At 36.3% G+C, this 23,267-nt stretch overlaps 1 protein-coding gene across 2 annotated transcripts; it reads right to left on the bottom strand.

The window, feature by feature from the left end:
* Positions 1-768: 768 nt before the first annotated feature.
* ARGLU1 (arginine and glutamate rich 1) lies at positions 769-23,197 on the bottom strand. Of its 2 annotated transcripts, none has more exons than XM_039866311.1 (4): positions 22,607-23,197; positions 16,081-16,306; positions 13,725-13,808; positions 769-1,597 (listed from the first exon to the last, which is right to left on the bottom strand). In XM_039866311.1, exons 1-4 carry the CDS (start codon positions 22,951-22,953, stop codon positions 1,433-1,435), a joined length of 822 nt encoding a protein of 273 aa, XP_039722245.1. In that variant the 5' UTR covers positions 22,954-23,197; the 3' UTR covers positions 769-1,432. The 2 variants fall into 2 exon arrangements, 1 of the variants encoding a protein (XP_039722245.1); XR_005653617.1 differs by having other exon boundaries at positions 1,502-1,597; positions 13,725-14,293; positions 22,607-23,188.
* Positions 23,198-23,267: the final 70 nt, after the last annotated feature.

Raw genomic sequence — 23,267 nt, 5'->3', positions numbered from 1 at the left:
CAGCATTTTTCTTAGCATGCACACACAAAATAATCTATTATTTAGTCATCCCATTATGTTTTCACTTTTAAAGACTCATCAAACTGTCTCAAAAATATTAGAGAACATTTTCTCTACTTTGATGACGTTTATGCATCTCAGGTAGCATTTTTATATCCATATCCTTTTCTTGAATGTTTTAATACCAGCAGACTTAAAAGAAACATATGTAAAGATAAATGAGGAAGATTCTAGTGTATAAGTCATCCATACCACATGCAAAAGCAAAACAAAAGCTCGTAAAAGTTTAAATGTTTGTCTCCAAAATAAACGTGCAAGTACCCTACACTGAAGATGACTTGACTACCTGAGCCTCTTGTGAAAATACAAAGCTAAGTTCTTTCTGATGGCCCACTTTGAAAATAATCTAGGATTCTATAAATTTTTAGAAGCATTTTCCTAGTCTTTAAGTATAATTTGTGTTGATAATACTTATATCCTAAAACAGAGGCACAGGTTTGAGAATTTAAATCCTTTTCCGGGTGCTTAGTCTTTCTTAAAGGTAATACTGATGTCATAATTGCTATATCAGCATAAATGAGATATTTGTAAAAATAGCCATTAAATACTAATTCACAAGTATATTTAATGCACATATAAATCCTATGTTAAAAGTATAAATGAGAGGAAGTATAGCATAGTTCTTGGATTTCTAAATTGTTGACCATCAAAAAGTAAACCACCCTCTTTAAGACTTAACATAACTTTAAAAAAAATTGCTTCGACATATGAATTTAAGACTTTACTTTATTCAGCAAAATCATTTATTTACACAATGGGGAATGCTGGTTTGATTTTGTCAATGAAATAAAAACAAACTGAACAGAGACAATACTGAACTGTATATATATTTTGTATTAGAGCTGACCAACTGTTTCCTTACCTGTATCGGGAACATCAAGAGCAACAGTATCATGAGGACACTGGCTTAACAATACACCACATAGGTCCAGCAACACCCTGGGAGCTTCCAATGCAATTACTAACTTTTTCTTTTTTTATAAATATATAAAAAAACAAAAAGTCAGCAAAACCAGCATTATGATGTAGTAAACAGAGTATAACTCTGAAGTCCGTGGTTCAGTAAAAACCTTATCAGACCACCCACAGTTTATAAAGTGATCTGTTCTTCTTCAGACCACTACTATAGAATCCAAACGGGTGAAAAATATATCACTTTTAGAAGACAATAATGATCTGATAAGGATTTGACTTAATGGAAGTTAAGGGAGGGGGTGGAATTGCAGAGCATAGCCCCTATTAGAACAAGCTAACTTTCCAGATTTTCCAAATTAAAAAAACAAAAACAAAACAAAACAAAAAAAACCACTTCAACATGAAGCTACAATACAAAGTTTTTCCATGTTTCTTTGTAAAAAGTTCAGTTTACAATTTAATCCTGGGTTTTTAATGAGAAGGACAGTTTGGGCCTGGACTTCCCCTTGCCCAGGATAATTTTTTGTTCTTCTTTTTGTTGACGTTGTCGTTCTTGTTCTAGTTTCATCCTTTCCTCATGAATCTTTCTTTGTTCTTCAACAATTCTCAACTGTTCTTCAGCCTGGAAGTTAAAAGTAAAAAACAGAAATTTCTATGAATTTCATGTCTTCTATTTAGCAGCATTTGGGAAATCAAGTGAGAACTTACAATCATTAGGAACATATAACAGTATGTTTAATAAAACGCTTAAGGTCACAAAAAGTGAGGAAAAAAATATTGAGAAATTAGAGAAGAACTTATCCCTACATTTTCTGATTTTTCTTTATAAAAAAGATGAAGAAATTGTAGAAAATCACTTATATATTTTGAAAATGGAAAGAAATTCCTACAAATCGTGTGGAGATCAGTATGGATTCTGTCCTGCTACCTATTTTTATCTATACTTTCAGTACATAATAGATTGTCGATTATGAACCAAGGCATGGATTTATTGAAAAAGTATGCTATCTATCAATTACTATAACTAGATTCAAAATTAGAAAGGCATACAAAAAATTATAAGACAAACCCTCACCGAGACTACATTATATTGTTTATATATGACAAAGAAATACTAAAGACCCCTTTCTCTAGAGCAGGGGCTCCCAAACCCTGGGTTGAGGACCAGTGTTGGTCCAATGCCTGTTAGGAACTAGGCCACACAGCAGGAGGTTGAGCAGCAGCGAGCAAGTGAAGCTTCAGCTCCACCTCAGATCATCAGGCATTAGGTTCTCACAGGAGCACCATTTCCTGGTGCCAAAAAGGTTGGGAACCACTTGCTGCCCTAAAGAAAAAATCAGGAAACCGTTTTGACCTGGATGACTATAAAACGCTATTTAATTTCTAATAGACATGTGTATAATTAACTCCTGCAGGGCATTCATCTTCTTTAGTCTCAAGCAACAAACTTCCAACGTCTTCTATAGGTTTCCCCTCTTTATCATGACAACGCAAGCCATACTCATGAGCTCCTTCCTCATCAAGTCTCTTTCTTGCTTCCCAAAGTAACCATGCCCACTTCCTTAATTCACAAACAGGTGCAATTTTACTCCTCTTTCCCAGGGGACATCAGGCAAATGTGTGGTGTTGATTTTGGTTCTTTCAACTAGGAGAGCAGCTCATGGCTTCTAGCAGAGAGAGGATAGGCATGCTGCCAGACATCCTACAATGATGCACAGGACAGCCCTCCACAACAAGGAATGTTACTAGTGCCGAGGATGAGAAAACCTGCTCTAATCCTTGACGTTTTAATCTGTTATCACTGTGTTGCCCCTTTTTTTTGACTCTGATCTTAAAACATTCACTGCATCCTTTGAATGCTTTCCTATTCTCAAACTCAAAATTTAAAGTCATTACTTCCATCTTCATTATTCTACTGAAATTATTTTTTTAGATGGCCAAAAACTAACATTAAGTTTAGTGATCTTCCTCTTCATTCTTCTGTTCACTTCGACTTGAGTCTCCTATTTGTCTCCACTGATAGGTTTTTGTTTAGGAAAAGTAAAGTTCAATGCGACTGAATTATAGACTGTATGGCAGAAAATGGGAAAGGTAATGGACTCTGGTGTGTAATATAAAACATTCAAATTTTACCTTGTGGGTAGAAAAAACCCAATTTAAATACATAATTAACACAAAGAGGTTCTATTTTATACTTTTAAGATGGGAGTGTGGAAAGGTTTGATGCATGTGGTGACAGACTAAAAGGTGGAAGGTAGAGTATGTGTGTGGGGGCAAATCCACTGTAAATAAAGTAAGTTCGGAGATAAAATGAGAATTAAAAATAGCAGGAATCTGGTGAGTAGGAAAGATGGAAAAGCAGTGGATATTCAGATATTTCTAGGTCTTTGTATTCTCATAAAATGGAAAATCCAACATAGAGCTGAAATATATCTTCCATTTCTCAGATCTTTTTCCTAAGCTACATTTCCAGCGGGACACACACCCGGGAGACCTCTGGGTACTTTCAAAATTCAATATGTTTAAGATTTAAATTCCTCTAGCCTAACCCTAAAACAAATCAGCCATTTCTACCTTCCTTACTGCTAACCACATTCTATAGCTTTCTTTTGTCTTCTCCCTTTCTCCCTAACACTGCCTAAATAGTCACCAAGTTTTTTAATTCTTCCTTTACGTTCTCTCATCTAGAGTTTCTTTTCCATTTCCATTGCCACCTTACTAGTTCAGGGCCTCAGATTTCTTACAAACCTAAAATGTTTTCTACTTCCAGTCTCTGCCCTTTGGTCCATCCCATATTATGTTGCAAATCTCACCTTGCTTGAACATTACCCTCTCCTGCTGTCATACTTCTGATTTTTCACTGTGCATAGAATATGGCTTAACTTCCTAAATTAGCATACTATTTAGAAATTTGTATAATCTTGCTCCAACTTTGTTTCTACTATTCTCTCTTAAATTATCCTATCTTGCCCCCTTCCCCCCAGCTCATGCCATTTTTCCTCCTGCTGAAATCCTACCAGTATATTAAAATCCATTTCAAATCACCACTTTCTTGCTTGAACTTTCACTGATAACTACAACAGAAAGAATTATCTGCTTATGACTATCTTTAGAGAAATCATATACCAATTAGTTTATCCACAGTTTTAATAAATCGTCACACATTTGGAGTAAAAGTATGTGTGCATATGTTTGGGAAACCCTTACCAATATAAATACCAAGAGTCACTTTTCCCTAAGATTCTAACTCCGCTCCTAGGAAAGCAGATCACAACTTTTAGAAGTAAAGGGTTTGAACACCACAACCTCAACTTATACTAGAAATCTAATTAAAATCACAGAGATAGCATTTTTAACCCTATATTAACGATAGAAATTCAGAAGTATGCTATCTTATATAGAGTATTTTGGCAGTATTTACTAAAATTACATCTTCGTAATACTTTTACACAGCAATTTAGTTTTCTCGAATTTCTACGTGAACTTGTACTCATGCAAAATTGAACACGGTTATTCAATGCATACATAGTTTGTATAAGACTGGAAAACCCAAATATTCACTAAGAGGACTTTTAAATAAATTATAGATCTATGAAACAGAATATTATATAGCTGCTGAAAGAAGAAGAAGAAAAAAAAAAGGAATCCCCATTATACCCTATATACAAAAATGGAAAAACCTTCGAGTTATACTATTGAGAAAAGCAAAGTACCAAATACTATGTGTCATATGCAATTTTTGTGAAAAAAGCATAAAAATGAATGTATTTATATCTGCCTATATATGCATTTTAACCTCCGGAAAAATAAACAAAAATGCAATAAATATACTTTTTGGAGACAGGAATGGGAAGTGGGTGGATGGGAGGAAAGGCAGAGGAATTCCACTATTTTTCTTAAGAAAAAATTGAATCATGAGATAACATTACCAAATCAAAAAATTAAAAATTAGATTTTTAAAGTAACTTCCTTTATAGACAGAATTTTTTTATTCAACGGCACTGAAATTATCTTTAGATTAAATAAACGTTTCAGTTTCATTTAGGTCTATATAGGAGATAAACGTATGTATGTATGTAAAGGGAGAGCTATAATCTCTCTAGGACATAGGTAACAGTGGTATGCCTAATGTTAAGCATATCGTGTCTTATTAAAAGCACTTAATAATGAAATAACTTTGAAAAAAGAACAGGTGAACATTCTGTCATTACATAAAAATATTTGTATTCTGTTCTATTATAGCTTTAAATTAAGTATAAATGTTATTCAATTACATCCTGGGGGGGCGGGGGAAGACTAGTTGAGCAAATACCAAAGCCATTTCTCATTTTAATAAAATGGCTCTCAAGTGATGAAATACTGATTTCCTGCCCATTCATCTCTGTGGGTACCTTATACCTTGTTAGGTACTCTTCTAAACCTTATCCATCCTCTGCAGTAACTGTCTGACTTGCTGTTCCTTCCTGATGAACCTACTTGCTGGAGAATGTCCATCTTTCCTTTCCCCTCTTCTGTTTCAAATTTATGCAAAGAAAGCATTGTTCCCAATGGGGGAGGGACAGGCATGTGTATACACATAAACTATAAGCTCTCCTCTAAGGATTACCTGGACAAAGAGAAAGCTAACATCCACAATATCAGAGCCATTACACCCATTACCAAGTTCTGTATCACAAAGGTGGCTTTCAACCCTGCACCCCACTCCAAAAACTGATTAGTGAAATGAAATACACAAAAGCAAAACCTACCATTATAGTAGAAAGGCCTATTCACTCCTCCCAGTATCTTCTGTCCCAATCATCTTTACCCTAGAGGTCCTACTATTTTTAAAAAATTACTGTAAGCATTCTTCTTACACTGCCTACAATTTTAGATCAAGGTGGTCCTTAGCAGCAGTGTTTTTAGCAAAACAGGGATACTGAAATTTACTACTCTTTACTTGAAATACATATGAAATTTTACAAAAAATAATCTGAATAGAAATACTTAGCAAGCGTTTTAAGAATGATAGGAAACAATGGAAAATATAATTAAGAATCATGCCACTACTCAGAAGTATGAATTTCTGCATTTTAACCTTCCAAGACACATCCTGTTCCTCTATGAGACTTGTAATTTTAATTCTTTGATTCATCTTCCCCTCCATAAGTATAATGTATGTGTCCCGCTTTAGGTAACTGACAAATAAGAAAATATTAGAGAAATCTGATGTACTGACCCTTAGTAAAAACTATGTTTTACTAAAAATGTTTTGAAGTTATTCATGTACAAGGTTAAAAACAGTAACAGAAGGTTTAAAAAGGCAATCTCTACCCCTACCCCCAGGGGCTTATGGCAATTTAATTATTCTGATAGTTACCTCCTTAGGCTATATACTAACTATCAATATAGGATATCATTAGCTACCATCTAAAGAGAATTTGTACCACCACCCAACCCACTCCTTCTAGCCCTTTCTTCTCACATCCCTTTTTGTTGCCTTTATAACCTTAAATGTATTTTTAAAAAGTCGATGTTAGATAACATCTCCTGAGTGTTCATATTACATAAAGTGGAAACAATAGCTTCAAAAAGTAACTGAAATAATAGTTGCACTTGGTAAAGAATATAAGGTACAAAATCACTGCCCTCCACAACTCTATAGAGATTACTCTATAATACCCACAAAAAGAAATCGGATACCTTCAGGATTTTATCATTCATGTCCTAAAATTTCACAATGTGCTCATCTTGATGTGGTTCTTTTAATCTTCTGTACCCTAACTTCTTTCTCTCTGTTCTTTCAGGTCAGTTCCTTTGTCTTGGTCATTCGCTCCCTTTTTTGGAAGTTTTCCTTAAGTGTATGGCTGTTAGGATTACAACAGGAGGTCTTCTCTGGTTCAGACAACACTCTTTCCCTTCACTTTTCCTCTTCTTCCTCCCTCTGGACACCCTTATTACTCACTAAGTTTTCTCTTTACAGTTTCTACTGCCATCTTAGCAATTTAAGTACCTATTTTCTGACTGGCCTCAGTGGCTTTCTGGTTTCCAGTCTCTGTCCTTCAAGCCACTCTTCACAATACATAAATGTCCAGAAAGTTTTTTTTTTAAATAGTTACCCAGAATGCATTAATCTTAAATGGGCTTTTTCTCTTATCAGGTAGGTAGGTATAAGCCTCTCACTAATAGAAAATCATTAACTAACTTTACTATTATTTCATTTCAAATTAAAATATTTAATTGACAATTACATTTGGTGCCAGACCATATTTTTCTATCTTTCAAAATGTGTAAATCTATCACTATAAGCTATCCTAAGTACTATACTGTTTCAACTTATATATGCTCACTCTACCATAAATGCCCCATTCTCTTTTCAACTGTTAGTTTCCTATAACTGCTGTTAACGAATTACCACAAACTGGATGCTTAAAGCAGAAATTTATTCTGGAGGCAAGAAATCCGAAATCAGTATCACTAGAACAAAATCAAGGTGCTGACTAAGCCATATTCTTTTTTGAGGCTCTAGAAAGGAATATGTTCCTTGTCTCTTTCAGCTTCTGATGACTGCCAGGGTTTCTTGGCTTGTAGAAACATCAAATATTTAAGGCCAGTATCTTAAAATCTCTGTTCTGTCTTCATTATCACCTTTTCCTATGTGAGTGGAGTCTGGTGGGAGTCTTGGCAGCCTTTCATCATCATGTCCCTCTCTGTTCCTTTCAGTCCAAGTTGGCAGTGTTTCTGCTGATATTACATCCTCGAAAACATTGTGGGTCTCCTATGTCTGTCAAGCCATTAGATAAGAGGCTCCTCCAGACTTTTCCTAGATAAGCTCATCTAATCCTGGCTGTTCCTAAAGTGGCTGAGGGAACCTATGAATCACACACATAATTTCTTCAACATTAACAAAACATCGTCCAGACATACTCTTGGCCTTCTTTATGGAGCAAGTTTTTCTAACAGTGAACTTCCTAATTTAGCATCTTTTGTAATCTAGATAGGCTGAAAATTTCCCCAAACATCAAGTGCTCATTCCTTTTTACTTATCAGTTCAACTTACCTCTTACTGAATTTTACTATAAACAGCAAGAACAAACCAGACTTCATCTTCAACACTCTACTTAGAAATAGCTTCAGCTAAATATGCAAGTTTATAATGTCTCAGTTCTGCCTTCTACACAATTGTAGGACACAATTCAGCTTGGTTTACTACAACAAGGCTTCCCTTCAGTTTCCAATGACATGTTTTTCAGCTGCTTCTGAGTCCTACCAGAAGAGTCTTTGAAGTACATATTTCTACCGACAGGCTTCTTAAAGCAGTCTAGGCACTTTCTATCATGTGCCTCAAAATTCTTCCAGCTTCTACTCACTCTCAAATTTCAAAACCACTTCCGCATTTTTAAGTAAATTATCACAAACTAGGTAGCTTAAAATAACACAAAGTTATTCTGGAGGACAGAAGTCTGAAATCAGTGCCACTGAACCAAAATCAAGGTGTCAACAGGGTCTTGCTCTCTCTGGAGGCTCTAAGGGACAGTCTTCCTTGCCTCTTCCAGCTCCTGGTGGCTGTCAAGATTTCCTTGACTTATGAACATATCATTCCAATCTTCAAGGCCAGAATCCTCAAATCTCTCTCTGATCTGTCTCAACTTCACGTGTGTTATATAGTAAATTATTCTGCCTCCTTCTTGTGAGGATACGTGTAATAGCATTTAGGGCACAGTGGATAATCCAGGATAAACTCCCCATCTCAAGACCCGTAACTCAAACACATCTGGAAAGACTCTTTATGGGAGGGCCATAAAAGGTAACATTCACAGGTTCCAGAGATTAGGATACAAATACCCTTTTGGGAGTGTATGGGGGCATATTTTTCAGCTTACAACACAAACTCATTTAAAAACCCTTGGTTACATTTTTCTATGAACTCTTTTCAGAGGAATCTCTTAAATGCAAAGTGAGATCTGGTTTACTTTAAACTTAAGTATGTAGAACACATATATTATGTAATTCATTTTCAAGCATGGTATTATTTTTTCATCTCTCAAACTGCTGAGGTACAAAGCCTTAAAGCACAATGAACATGGTAAATCTCCCTATTTGGCAAAGGTAAGGGGAAAACTATTTCAATATTAAATTGAGGCATCATTCTGTAAATCTAGGACTTATAATTTGCATATATTTTAAAACTTCAAAGAAAGCCCCCACAGTTAAAACTGATTTTTCCTTCTTAGCGTGTTTACAAGTCTATTAGAAATTGTCAGTCTTTATTATAGTTTAGGTATTTATATGCAGAATAACCAACCAGGTTCCATTTTCCTATCTATCACCTACACTAGGGGATAGTTTGAAGGTCTTTTTTGCTACTGACAGAATCTCTTGGAAGAACATATTTTATTCTACAGTAATATCTATCACCTTTCTTAGTCTGTTTCCTTTTATGAATAAGATTCATATACATTTCAGAATATCTGGGCTTTTGCCAGGAGCATCATTAAAAAAATGGTATAGAAAAGAGAACTTAAAAAAAATTTAAGTACTACTTTTTAACATTTTAATGAAAATAAAAATTCTTTATTCTTTATTGTTGACCAAAAAGCCAGGTCAAACCAAGCTACAGTTATATTCTTATTTGATTAGATAAATCAAATATATCTACTGTTAAGTTTTTTGCCTCCTTATGGACAAATATCATCAAATATCTTGATAAAACAATTTGGAATTGAAATGAGCGAAACTTACTCTTACACTTAACATGATTCTTATACAAGAGAACATCCATGTGGTTAAGCTAATGTATTTCTTATTATAGTCAATACCGAGACCAATCTTTGAACTTTTGCCACAAAGACCTACTTAAAAGTCAAAATATGGCTTAAATTTACTTTCTTTACTAATATTTTTGTGTGATCATAAGTTTAAAGTTACATACAAGTCTACCAATTAGAGATAACTACTCTTAGCACTTTGCATATTTCCCATCTATAAAATATGCAAATATTTTTCAAATTAGCAGCATACTGTGTTTTAGCCATTTCTCCCCTGTATTATCAAATTCTTTTTGACTACAGAAAAATCCACTGTATTTATGTTATAGTTTATCTTAAGAACCTGGGCAATTTTTACAATTCTAAATACGGAGAGAACGTCTTTGTGTGTAAATTTATTTGTATATGGTTCAGTTTCCATGAGATAAACTCGTAAAAGCAGAATTAACATAAGGTTCCTCATATTTACTGATTTTTCTGTTATTTCCTAAAATGGTCATATCCCTTTAAACTCCCAGGATCTCCATATAATGGGTCTCTTTATACCATATCCTTGCCAACACTTGCTACTAATGAAAAAAAAAAAAAAAAGTATTTTCTAATTTGATATTTAGTATTAGAGAGAGGTCATTTCTTTGCTTCCCTATTGAGGTTGGGATATCTTTTCAGGAAATTATTATAGCTACTTTTCTTTCTACTTACATGTATTACCTCTTTTATATCTTTCATTTATTCCTCTCCCCATTCCTCCATTAAGGAGCTGGTCTTTATTGATTTGTAAGGTTGTACTATTCTTTCATGGTTATAATGTTTAAGAAATCTCCCTCAGGGTATTTTCTTATCTTTAATCTCCTTTGAAAACCTCATCTGCTATTTATCACACAAACTTCTTACTACACATAAAATTGGTTTATTACTACAACTATTACTACTTTTCCCACTAGCCTGAGAGATCTCACACACTCTTGCCTCTACTCTAATTCTTCAGAAAGGCCTCTGACCTGCTTCTTTTTCTTCACACTCCTGTCCCCATCCTAAAGTCAATTTCTAACTATCTATCAAAACCCAGTTTAGGATTATCTCTTCTAGGAAGGTTCCCAAGGCAATTATGTCAATTATCTTGCATTATCCATACAACTTACCAAATATTTCCATTACTATTAGTTAACTTTTATTAGACTTATCCATTTCTCCACAATTAATACAGTAAATTCTATGAGAATTTTATGGCTTGTCTAGTTTTATCTTCAAACTGCTTTTTAAACATATTAGTTTCTCAATATTGATTACATGAATAGTTAAGCTTGGCCAATCTTCTTGCTCCCTCGTGAGAGAAAGCATCCCATTCTTCTTGCTTTATACAGAAACAATGAACCGATCCATATTACTACCACATTTATTACGTCATGAAGCAAACAAGACTACTGGGTTCAACAAGATAAACTACTACTACTAACATGATCAAGAAAAGTCCCATGCTGTTTACAACACTATTTCCTCTTCCTTTCTTAAATGACTTATTATTTTCATGGAGCTTTGAATATATTCCATGTAATATTTCTTAATAAACATGTATAAAGATCAAAGAATTGTGTACTCAAAAAAATGAGAGGGAGAGGAAAGGGCAATAAAAATGAAAGAATCCTCAATATGTGCCCTGTATCTTTATACAATAACATTTGTCCCCTACACACAGAATGTTCTACTTTCCCTACAAGTGGATGACTACCAACAGAACCAAATAAAACTGAATTTTCTCTAATATCAACAATAATTTCTTATGCTTCAAACTTTACTGAACACAAGAAGCAAACTAGTTAATTATGTACACATTCTCACCAAAATTTTCCAAACTAAAATTTCTTTTCCTTAAGACATATTTTCACTGGAGTTTTATCGGTAACAGGAAGTCAGAATAGCGCCACCACAGTCTATCAGGTCAAACACAAATGTTCTGAATAGTACTAGTCTAAGTATAGCCTGTGGACCAGTGACAGTTTACAAACTAACAGATCCAAAACAAGGTATGTAAGTGTTTTAGAAGCTTTTATAGTCAATTTTGACCTCATTTTTCTAACAATTCACCTTAATTATATTTTGCAAAAGTAGAAGTCTGAGATGACTGGAATTAAAACACAAAAAAGTGGCCAATAACCACCACTTGAGAAACACTGCTCTATACTTGCTAATGTTTTTCCAGTAATGACACACAGAAAATTATATTTTTATAGTTCATGAGGGTAAACAAAAAAGGCTGCCAGAAGAATATAGAGGCCAAGCTGTCCCTAGCCACCCAGACACCCACCCTGGGTCAGAAAGGATCAATATCTTGGCAGAGCAGACTAAGGTAAGAAACTTTACTCTAGAAGTCACAATCTGGCATTCCAGGCCACTCACAAACTGAACACTATCCAACCTCTTATCAAGCCTTCAGAGAAATTCTATCCTACCTGCTCAGTAATTTTGCTTCGATGTTTTAAATACCAGTTACACTGTTCCTCTCTTCTGGAAATAACCATGCCCTTACAAACTAGACTGTATTTATTGGTCAAAGCCCAACTTTCAAAAGTCAAATTAAGATTCATACTTTCTTAAGTCCTACCTGCACTGAGATTTTCTCCTTATATGCAATCACTAAAAAAAGCATCACATACTTATTAATGAGCATGTAGTAATATCTCATAATGACTCCTTATCTATTCAATTCATATCGCTTTTTCTACCAAAGCAGATTTTAAGTTTTTCATTAGAAAAGCAGGATCAAGTCTTCCCCTTCCATTATGGCCTTCGAAATAACTAGGACAGCAATATTACTCAGGATATTTCTAGCATTGGCTCTTACCTAGGACACACTATCTTTTAAAAGATCATGCTCTGGAACCAACTACTCCCATAGTTTTAACTTTATACGTTCTTATCAACTAGGGACACATTATCTGTGGTCGTCTTTTCACCCCTACTCTCAAAGGGGTCTGCTGTGAATTACTTAGATCCACCCAGATCTTTTTCGGTGCTTTTATAAACACCATCACAGAATATATTTTTTCTAAACCATTTAACTGGAACTTGCAACTGGCTTCTTTCTCTCCAGTCATCAGTATGACTTAGCAGCAAATGTCCTCCTATGGCTGCATTATTCTCGACACAATTCTAAATAGACAAAACTTTTCTACATGTCTAGAACCAAGTTCCTTCTGGGCTGTGTCTCCATTCTTGGGTTTTAAATACCACTAATCACCCATTCATCCTAAGTAAATTTATTTCCATTTCTGACTTACAGTCTTACTTTGAAGTAGAATTCCCATATGCCACCTTCATGGGGAAAAGGTTTTTCCTTACACAGTAACACTTGACTATTCTCCTTTTTTCTGGATTATATCCATAGTCCTTAAAGCCTAGCTTTATTCTTCATCATATTTTTTTCTATTTTAAAAAAATTACCTTAAAATTCTTATATTGGCCTATTAAAATTTAAAAATTGCTGACATCACCTTTTACATATCCGTATCATGTCATAATTAAGTCTCTGTATCCTTGATTATAAACTTTGAATAGGAAAAAGAATTCATCAATCTGGTATACTTACTAGCAAATATATACTAGGTACTTATTCCATCTAGTAATTGGCAACAAGTAAAGAAATGAGAAGTGAAATGCTGCTTCTCTTTTTTTTTAAGACATAGGAGAAATGTGAACGAGGTCAGGCTAAAAAAAAAAATTAGGGGATGATGATAGTGCAATTGTCCCCAGGAAACCTGTTAAGTCACTGTAAATTTTGGAATTTTCTTCAGATTAATTAGAAATTATTCTGGATTGCCTCCAAATAGATTACTCTGGGACACAACAGCTAAAATCTAGTCAACTATTTTATTTTACTCTCGCCTCATATCCCTTAAAATGGCCCTGAGAAACCTAAAAATAATTATACAGTGCAAAATCATTCCACAAAATTTGGGAAAAAACACAAATACAAAATACTATTTAAGTATGCTTTATACATACCAGTTTGGCTTGTGCTTCTGCAATTTTTCGGTTATTCTCTTCCAGTATTCGCTCGAGCTCCTCACGTTTTGCACGTTCTTCCTCCTAAAGGGGAGGACATGTTTAGATGTTAGAAAAATAAAATGTTTATTTTTATTGATAAATATTTACTAATCTTCCTCTGAACTTTTTTGATCTGACTTAACAGGGTAGCTTTATAGCTACCTTCTGTCTGACAAATGATAAACTGTGCAGCCACTAAAATTTGTTTCTAACACTAAATTTCAATCATCCCTCCCAGTCCAAACAGCAACCGACTAAACCCTCCCTAATTGATAGTTTCCTGGCAATTATTACTAATATTTTAATATCACACAAATCAACAAGGACAACTACAAAACTGGATAGTATTTACCAAATTAAAAAAATAATATAAAATATAAATAAAGTGAATATTTGTCTCACCAATTATGTATACCTACGTATTCTTTACCTATACTCCTTTAATCAGCATTAAAAGTTGAATATTTACTGTCTTGTCCAGTGTCCTGCAGAGTGTGCTCCTCGGCTGCCATACGCGCCAGCTTCCTCTTTAAAATGATTTGTACTGTTAGCTTGGCAATACCTGCATCAGCAGCTCAACCATTTATAAAGAAACAACATACAAGGAAGGCTGAGCTGAGGAATGCAGATGTTTATGGTAAGAAGGAACAAAAAATGTAATTCATCATTCCTAAGGCAAACAATTAATAAGAAAAATACATTTACTGTTAGTGAAAAATACAAATGGTAATCCATACTTCATGGAACTAAGGGCTTCTTCCATGGGGAAAATGGACTTAACATTCAGATGTTGACAATTTCTAAAGGCAGCTTATCTTGTCATCTACAGTCTGATCTGAAATTCAGGAATCCAAGGGGTGCATAGTCAGGAAATAAAATTCTATAATTTATTTTTTCTTGGAGAATTTAATGAGACTTTATAATGCAAACTATATGAAGATTGCTTGATGGCTTGGGCAGTGTTCAGACCACAGCATACATATTCAAATGATTTTAATATTTGGAAAGTCTGTCAGAGGGTTGTGTCCGTGTAAAAAAAAATTGTTAATATGAAACAAAAAGCACATGAAGAGAAAAAAAATCTTCCTATGATTAATAACTCGCTACAAGACAGCACCATTACTCCAAAAATATCTTCATTATTAAAAGCGCTGATATAAAAATTTCATTACATTCAATTGCATTTAGTCTGATATCCACCAAATATAGACATGTATATCTAATTAAAGACAGCACAAGGGAAAATACATTTAAAAAGCTAAGCTTACTGGAAAACAGAGAATATGTCAACTTGTCCATGATAATGATGCCGAGATTAAAAATGACAATGAGTCTTATATTTTGAGTTAAATAATTCAATTCAAGAAAATATAACAGGATTTCCTGTAGCACATACCAATGGAATTCGTATTCATTATGCAAACTATTTTGAGGGACACTCAGTACTGTAAAGTAATTTGCCTTGAGTGTTTCAGTGACTTTCAACAAGTTTTAAGATCCTGGAGTAATCAGTGCAAATAAGCCATAAAGCTTCAGTAGCAAATTACTGTCTCACAGAAAGACATTTTCAACTTCTGCTCCAGCTGCTGATAAAACAAATCATGTGTTTAGCTTGACTCCAGACAAGGACAACCTGTTCCTTCATAACTCTCTAGAGAAAAAAAGGAGTTGTTAGTAGATACTAAAAAAGTGGATGAATAATCTGGACATTTTTCCTAAAAAGATTTTTTGAAACACATTAGGAAAATGGAGGGCCTTACGATCAGAATCCTAGAATTAGTCCACTGTGTTGAAGCAGAATTTGGGGTAGGGGATGAGGGATTAAACAAGGAAAAAAAGAGCAAGAAAACCTATTTGTCAAAAAGCAGGTGCTTTTGTCACTCAACGTTAGGCCCTGCTCTTTTAAATCTGACTGAAGGCAAAAGCCTCTCACAGTCTAAGTAATGAGTGATAAACAGGAAAGAATACATAACCACAGGTGGATTTTTAACCTTTTCCCTTTACCACTCCCTGTGTCCCCCCACCCTCCCAAAAAAAGAATTTAAGTCCTGCAGCCATGGCAAAAGTTTCAAACACTTCTCAAATATGTAAGCCAGTTCCAGTAAATCAAAGTTTCCTTGAATACGTTTTATGAAAATAACTTTTAAATGTCAGCACTTCTGAATAGGCTAAAAAATTAACTTTCGCAGCAATGTTAAGTTTAGATGAGAAAGGAATTAGTCTGTATTCCATCTCTTTCTGAACTGAGGAGGCACACCCGACACTGAAAGTTTTGCCATGGACTGTCACTACTTTCCAAACGACCGAGCGTTACCTCTCTGGCTTTTTGTGCTGCAAGCTCAGCTTGTCTCTGTCGCTCGAGTTCTTCGAGCAACTGCTTTTCCATGATGCGCTTGGCTTCCTCCACCCTTCGGAGAACTTCTCGCTCAATTTCATCCTTTCTTTTCTCCAATTCTTCCTCTACCCTTTTTGCTACCAATTCTTCCACTCTTCGTGCTGTTTCTTCCTCGATGAGTTTTTCTTCTATTTCCTGCTGCCGACTAGCAAACAAAATGGGAAAAATGACTTAGGTGACACAATAAACTTAAAAATTGAAACTAGTTATAAATCTGTAAAATAGGTAACCTCATAATTGCACCTCATTATATATTTCTATGATTTTACAATTCATTTTCATCTAACAGTTAAGGAAATGATACCAAGATGTTAAGTGATAAATTCAAATAAATATGAGAGTTTTTTCCCTCTATCATTTTCTGAATAAAAAAACTAGTATATTCAAAGAGCTTAATTCATTAGTCTTAATTTAGGAATGTAGAGCAAATCTGAAACAGGAAATCTACTTTTGTTACCAACTTTAAGCTATGAAACATATGGATTTGCTCATCTGCCAATCTACCCGGTCTAAGAGTTGAGCTACAAAGAAGTCAGGAGCAACCACTATATAGCAAGCAATTCAGACCAGCTAAATTCATTCTCCCTCTCCTTCCCTCCAAAGTCAGAATACAGACTCAAAGAGATTCAGATTGCTAAGGCAATAGCTGTGTAGCTTTTAGTAAAAATGTAGACCACCTTCAGGTTCTGAACTTTACTACTGTAACTTTTCTTTCATTTGTTATTTGATTTTCAATTAAATGAGAAAGTGGACTGAAAACATGTATTTATCATCAGTTCTATCAAAAGGTCCACGGAACCATAATACTGTTTTAACTATTTTAATCTCACACAGATATTATGAACCAACTTATTTATTTAAAATTCTATGCTGAAAATTCTGATATTTATCAAAGAATTATACTGGAAATCTTGCACGTTTTATACCACTTCATGTGTCTAGTCTGAATTGAAGATCAGTATGAAGAAAAAATATAAAAGATCTCAAATACTTTTATTTGATTACAATTAAAATTATTTTGAGATAGATTGGGACTACATTAAAATTAATTTGACTAATTTCTTTGTGTTTAATAAAGACTTTATAGTTTCTAAGTGACTATTAAACGCCCAATTCATTTTAACTCAACTCTGTTTTTGGGGGTGATTCAATTCCCATTCAAGTGCTTTCATTCTCAACTCTTGTTACTTATTCACAGAGATACCACACTAACACCAATGTATCTTTAACATTCTGATTCATTTCAGTTTCTGCATTTAAAATCTTTATGTTTTTCTGTCAAGGAGATAGTAGCTACTTGAGAAAGCATAACTTCTTTTAGGTTCTAGATATTTAGAATACCCATTCTGAAGACAGTGTTGCTTGTTTCTTAAATATCTCCTCTCCAACACTACATTATTAGCAATTTTTATTTAAAAACTAAGATACAGAAGCCTAACACACTGTAATTCTTTTTTTTAAATTCTTTTTTAACTTCCAATGAAACACAGCATTAGGGTAGTTTCAAAAAGCCTTTATAACAACTCAGGAAAAGAGAACAAATACCCCAACACTAAACATGAATAGCCAGGGACATCTAAAGGAAATCAGACAGCTATTTCAATGGAAATTAAACTATATTTCAAATAGAAAAATACTATCTACTTCATCCAGAAGAAGAGAAAAATAGATGAAGTAACACTGACAACTGCTGAAGCTAAATGAATGGATATATTAATATTGTAACATTCTCTCTACTTTTGCATGAGTTGGAAAGTTTTCATAATGCAAAGTTTTAAAAGTATACACACCCACACACATACATTTTGCTTGTTGGTTCTTACGTAAATATGGAGAAGCCTAAGAAGAAACTTTATTTTAAAATTCCTAAGAGAAAGACAATTGTAAAAAGTTCCAAATAAACTGTTCACATAAAGTAAAAAAGAGGGGAAACTTACTGCAAAAGCCAGATCAGCATGGTGTTAGCTCCCCATTTCTCTGCTCCCACTGATGGGACACCAAACCACAGGGGCCAGGTGACAGGCAGTGCAAGCACAGGTGGTGGTGGGCTGCTCTGCTGCTAAGGAGTCAATTCTAACTACAGTTCAGTAGTTTTATAGCCTGAAGGGGAGGGCAAATGGGAAGTCCCAAGTTCAACTGAAACCAGGAGGATGAGAAATGGCCTACTGGAGTTTCTCACAAGGCTGCTTATCTCTCTTTGTTCCTGGAGGAACCACAGGGCAGCCCACTATGACTATAATTAAGTCTTGCTGCTGTGTCCTACATGGAGACAGGCAAGGTCATGGCACCACAGCAGAACTGCTCACTTACAAGTATTATCAAGAATATAATTTCTGTTGTTGCTGTTATTCCTGGTAAGATTAAAATTGCTACTTCAGTAAATCAGAAAAAAATTAATTAATTAAATCAGATTTTAGATCCAGTGCTGAAATAAAGTTCAATATTGCTTTAATTCTCCTCCCTATACATACTGAATTCATAAAACCAATGGGCATGTGTACAACTGAATTAAGCATGAGTTAAACTTTACTGATGACAAATTTATTATCATAATAAAGCAGCTAAGCTTCCTAAGAGACACTAAACTTTCTTGAAAAGAAAAACACTTTTGGTCATTAGTATCTTTCAAAAGATGTATCATATAATTGCCTCTCTACTCTTTAAAACTTTTGCCATAGGAGTTGTCTCTCTTATTGTTCTTTTAACACTCTAATCTTTTCATCGGTCTCTTCTGCTGAATCCATTCCCTTGCCAAGATTCTGGGCCACTGATGAAAGAACTGAAAGAAAATCTTCAAGTTTTTCAATGGAAATGGGATAACATTAGGTCTACATTTTCTCCATGCTCTCAGGTATTTTAAACACACCAGTCACAATCAATTTTTAAATGGCAACTATTAAAACAAAACAGTATTGTTTAAAGAGTAGCACTTTGTACAGAGCAACTTTCAATATTATTTGAAAACGTCTTTAAAATGTATGAACTCAACCCTAGGAGCTTACTCATGGGAACTGCTTCATAATATTAGCAAACAGCATTTACTCAGTACTGAATAGGTACTAAATACTCTGCCTACAGCTTTATGCACCATGTCATCATTTACACTTTGATGGTTCCTGAGACAAAGCAGTTTACTCCTGGGCTCCAGCGCACTGCATGTTGCTGAGAGGTGACTTTCAAATTGTATAGACTCCAAAGCTAATGATCTTAAGCACCCTTCATTGTTTCTCCAGGACAAATCTGAGAGGCAAAGACATGCACCCATGTACAAAGATTTAAATATCAAAATAATCATTTAAAAAATTTGTAAAATTCTTACAAACGCCGGAGAGATCTTATGCCCTGACGTTCTGCCTCAAAGCACTAACCTCCCCAAAATACATAGTTCCATCTACTAAATATATTCATAAAAGCTACTCTTTGCTCTTTGAAGAATCGCTCATATTGATCTCAGATTCGGTTTAGATAATTGAGAAGGCTCTCGATCTATCATGCAGTTGAACACTAAGCGTACTCAAACCTAGATATCACAGGCTACAATAAGTTACTATTTCATTAAGTTTCCCGATTTGCTGCAAGTCATTTTCAGCTGCCCACTTTTCAACAGTTAATACAACATACATAAAGCATCTCAAAAGAATAAATATGAAAGTGATAAGGGTGCAGGGGAAAGGAAAGAGGGAACCATACTAAATGGCTGGGACACAGGAGAGAGAGAGCTTTTGAATTGAATTTTGAGCCAGGTAAATTAGCTATTCGAAATGAGAAAGAAAAATTTTTTTTTGAATGTTAAGATTTGCCTTTTACTGAATTAAGATTATAACTAGCAAGATCACTGCTTAAATTCGCCAGGCTCGATCTGCCCATATGTACATAAATTATATTATATAACATTATCTGTTGAGGCGCACTATATGTCAAGCATTGCCTAGATATTTTACATGCACTATTTCTAATCTTCATAATAAGAAAGACAGGTATCTCCATTTCACAGATGAGAAAATAAGCTCACTAGTAGGTGATTTATTCAAGGCCTCAGAATTGTAAATGGCAAAACAATCCGGTTTCCAATCTTACAACAGAAGATTCACACTGGACCTTTTGAAAATACACTTTACACTCACTAGACATTCTTCTGGTACCTTTTCTCTGCTTCCACTATGTGCATGTCTTCCTCCATCCAACTCTAAATACAAACATTCCCTAAGGTTTTTTCTGTCCCTAGGGCCAACTACTCTTTTCCACCCACTCTTCCTGGGTCATTCTACACTCTCAAGGTTTCCCCCAGGCTTGTCCCCCATATTAACCTTGGATAAACTCACTATATCCAAAAATGAGTACCCACAGTGCAAGTATAAAATGGAAACTCCCTTTGATTTTTCTCTCTCCCCTAGCCATTGGGTTTCTGACATTTTAACCAGTGTCTGACACACAGTAGTTACTTAACATTTGGTGGCTGAGATGCAATAGCCACAACATAAGCATGAGGGCCTGAATTAATGCTTTCTTTCTCTTGTTTCATATCCAATTTATTTGTTCTTAATGTTTCTTAAATTTGTCCCTCTCTTCCATTCCAACAACTGCTCCCACACTACTCTTGTGTCCACTTAATGTAACTAGTTTCTATACTATACAGCAGTTAGTTATCTGGTTTTTTTTGTTTGTTTCTTTTGGGGAGTGGGGGGTGGAAAGACCGCATTTACCTGCTTAAAAGTCTCTCCTGTTTCTAAGTTCCTTAGTATGGCACACAAGACCTTTCCCACAATTACCACTCTCTATTTTACCTCTCCAGTAACTCCTTGACTCAACTACTTAAAGTACTTCATGTTCCAACTAACATTAACCTTTTTACCCCACTTCAGACCATTCTGTCTCCCTTCCTTTATTCTGGCAGTAGAGTTCTCCTTTGGTTCACATGTATCCTCCTATACTTAGCCTGACAGTCTCTATCTTTACCCACCACTCATTCCTTGGGAGAACTAAGGGTTTAACCATCCTAGATGCTTCCTTTCTACAACCACATCACCATCACTGAATATACACACTGCAGTAGTACCTGGCTACCTGTCTTTAAGCTAGATCAAGATCTTGGAGAGGGGTCAATCATTTTTATATTAACAGTACCTAGCATAGAGTCTGGCACATTAAATGCTCAAAAAATATTAGTTGAATGAACTAACCAATAGGGACTTGTAGACAGATGACTTCTGCCCATTCGCATGGCTCCAAAATCTAGGTCTTGCCACTGTTACCTTTGCATTTCTAAGGCAACAGAACACATTAGGTAGTGCCTACCACATGGCACACAAAATTCTGTGTACAGGTAGCTGCCCTCTCCTTCATAAATGCTAATAGAAGTTTTCTTCTACTAACTTGGAACTACATGGCTGCTCTATTTTCTCATTTTCATCCCTATATTTATTCTCATCTCTTTATGTGCAGCTTGCTAAATGGTTCTCATCTTCACATACCACATTTTCTTTCACTTTCCTACAAGTCATAGCTTTCTAGTGAATGGCAAGGGCTCCTTCTGCCCTTGAAGTGGCTTTTTTTCAGAAATACAGTTTTCCCAAATAGTATGTTAAGAGCCTTACTGTGACTCAGATTTTCCTTACATGAAAGTTCTGTATGTGGGCAAAGCAAAACATAAATAAAAGCAAATATTCAAGTGTCTTCTAAACAGCAGGTTTAGAAGGGGAAACAATTATCAGGAATGCACAGAAGTTTGCTACAGAAGAATATAAATCAAAATTAAGAAAGAGTAGGCTTTGATTGGGATTGTGGTTAAGCAGGTGAACGCAGGTGTCACCACTTATCTACTATACACTTAAGGTTTGTGCATTGTTTTTACACTTCAAAAAAAAACAAAAACTAAGTAAGCCCAAGAAAAGAAAAGCGACCGCCACATTTTTAACAATATGAATACATTAAAGTAAAATGTATTTCTAGGGGTGTCCGATCAGCTAGTGTCTCATTCCAGAGAATCCCAGTCGCATATTTAAGTTGCAATACAAGAGCGCTCTAGACAGCTGCGATTTGCATCCCACGGGTTAATTCCTTCCTGCTCTTCTCCAGCGGGCCTGCAAATGCTTTTCAAACACGTCTTCTGGCTGGTTTATTCTTCGACCCTATAGCCGACGCAGCTCTCCAACACCACTCAGAACTCCACCCCCTACTTCCGGCACTCTCCTTCCCTCGCGCGCGCCAAAATCGCTTTCTCCCCTCTTAAGCCTTTCCTGCTCAAGCCCCACTATTCTCCTTCCCAACCAGTTCGTGGGGCTGTCCTGCCTCAGGCTTTCCACAGCCCGTACGCAGGCTCTCGGGCGGGTTCCTGCAACCCCTCCAACCTCCCCGTCCAGCCCCACCTGCCCCGCGCCCCAATTTCCCACTCTCCCCGCCCCCCAGCTCGTTCCCCGGCTCCCGCCCCTCCCCCGCTGGCGCTCACATTTTTCGCTGCCGCTCGAACTCCGCTTTCTTCTCCTCCTCCTCTCGCTTCTGCTTTTCGTCCAGGCTGCTACGCTTGCTGACCGTGCGCCCGAAGATGTCGATGCGGTCGGGTGGGGACGAGGCGCGCTCCCGGTCCCGCTCGCGCCGGGACACGGCCGTGTTGGTGGAGCGCGAGCGGGACCGCGACTCCCGCCGCCGGTTCCGTTTACTTTCCCGGGATTTGGAGCGCTTCCGCACGCGCTCCTTGTCCCGGGACCGCGACCGGGACCGGCTCCGCTTCTTGTTGTGTTTGCTGCTCTTGGTGTGTTTGGAGCGGGACGAGCTCCGGCTCCGAGACCGGCCCATCCTTCCGGGCGACGCTGTGACTAACCGCTGGCCTCGGGCCCCGCGCGCGCCTAGCTTCTTTAGCCTCTGACTCCAGACGCAGGCTGGCCGTCCCGTTGAAGCCGGGGGAAGGAAAACTGTCAGCCGGCTGACTTTCTGTCACTCCCTGAGGTCGACGGCCGCCACGAAGACCGCCTCCAACAACAAGGCCGCAACACCAGGAGTTGCTAAGATGGCAGCCACGGCTGCACCGGCCTCCCTTCCCACAATGCCCCGCGCGGAACGCGCCGCCGCACGAGCCCCTCCCCCTGACGATTGTTGCCGAAGGCGAGGCG

Source organism: Pteropus medius, unplaced genomic scaffold (genome assembly GCF_902729225.1).
Source record: "Pteropus medius unplaced genomic scaffold, Ma_sr-lr_union100, whole genome shotgun sequence".
Taxonomy (NCBI): domain Eukaryota; kingdom Metazoa; phylum Chordata; class Mammalia; order Chiroptera; family Pteropodidae; genus Pteropus; species Pteropus medius.
Note: the sequence above shows the minus strand (reverse complement) of the source record. Positions and strands in the feature narration are given on the sequence as shown.

What these genes read in the sequence shown, in the direction of transcription:
- ARGLU1 (XM_039866311.1), bottom strand. Translation starts at nt 22,953, where the DNA reads ATGGGCCGGTCTCGGAGCCGGAGCTCGTCCCGCTCCAAACACACCAAG. An exon ending in CAGCACAAAAAGCCAGAGAG is followed by an intron (nt 13,809 to 16,080) that starts GTAACGCTCGGT and finishes CCTCCCCTTTAG; the next exon opens with GAGGAAGAACGTGCAAAACG. An exon ending in CAGAAGCACAAGCCAAACTG is followed by an intron (nt 1,598 to 13,724) that starts GTATGTATAAAG and finishes TTTAACTTCCAG; the next exon opens with GCTGAAGAACAGTTGAGAAT.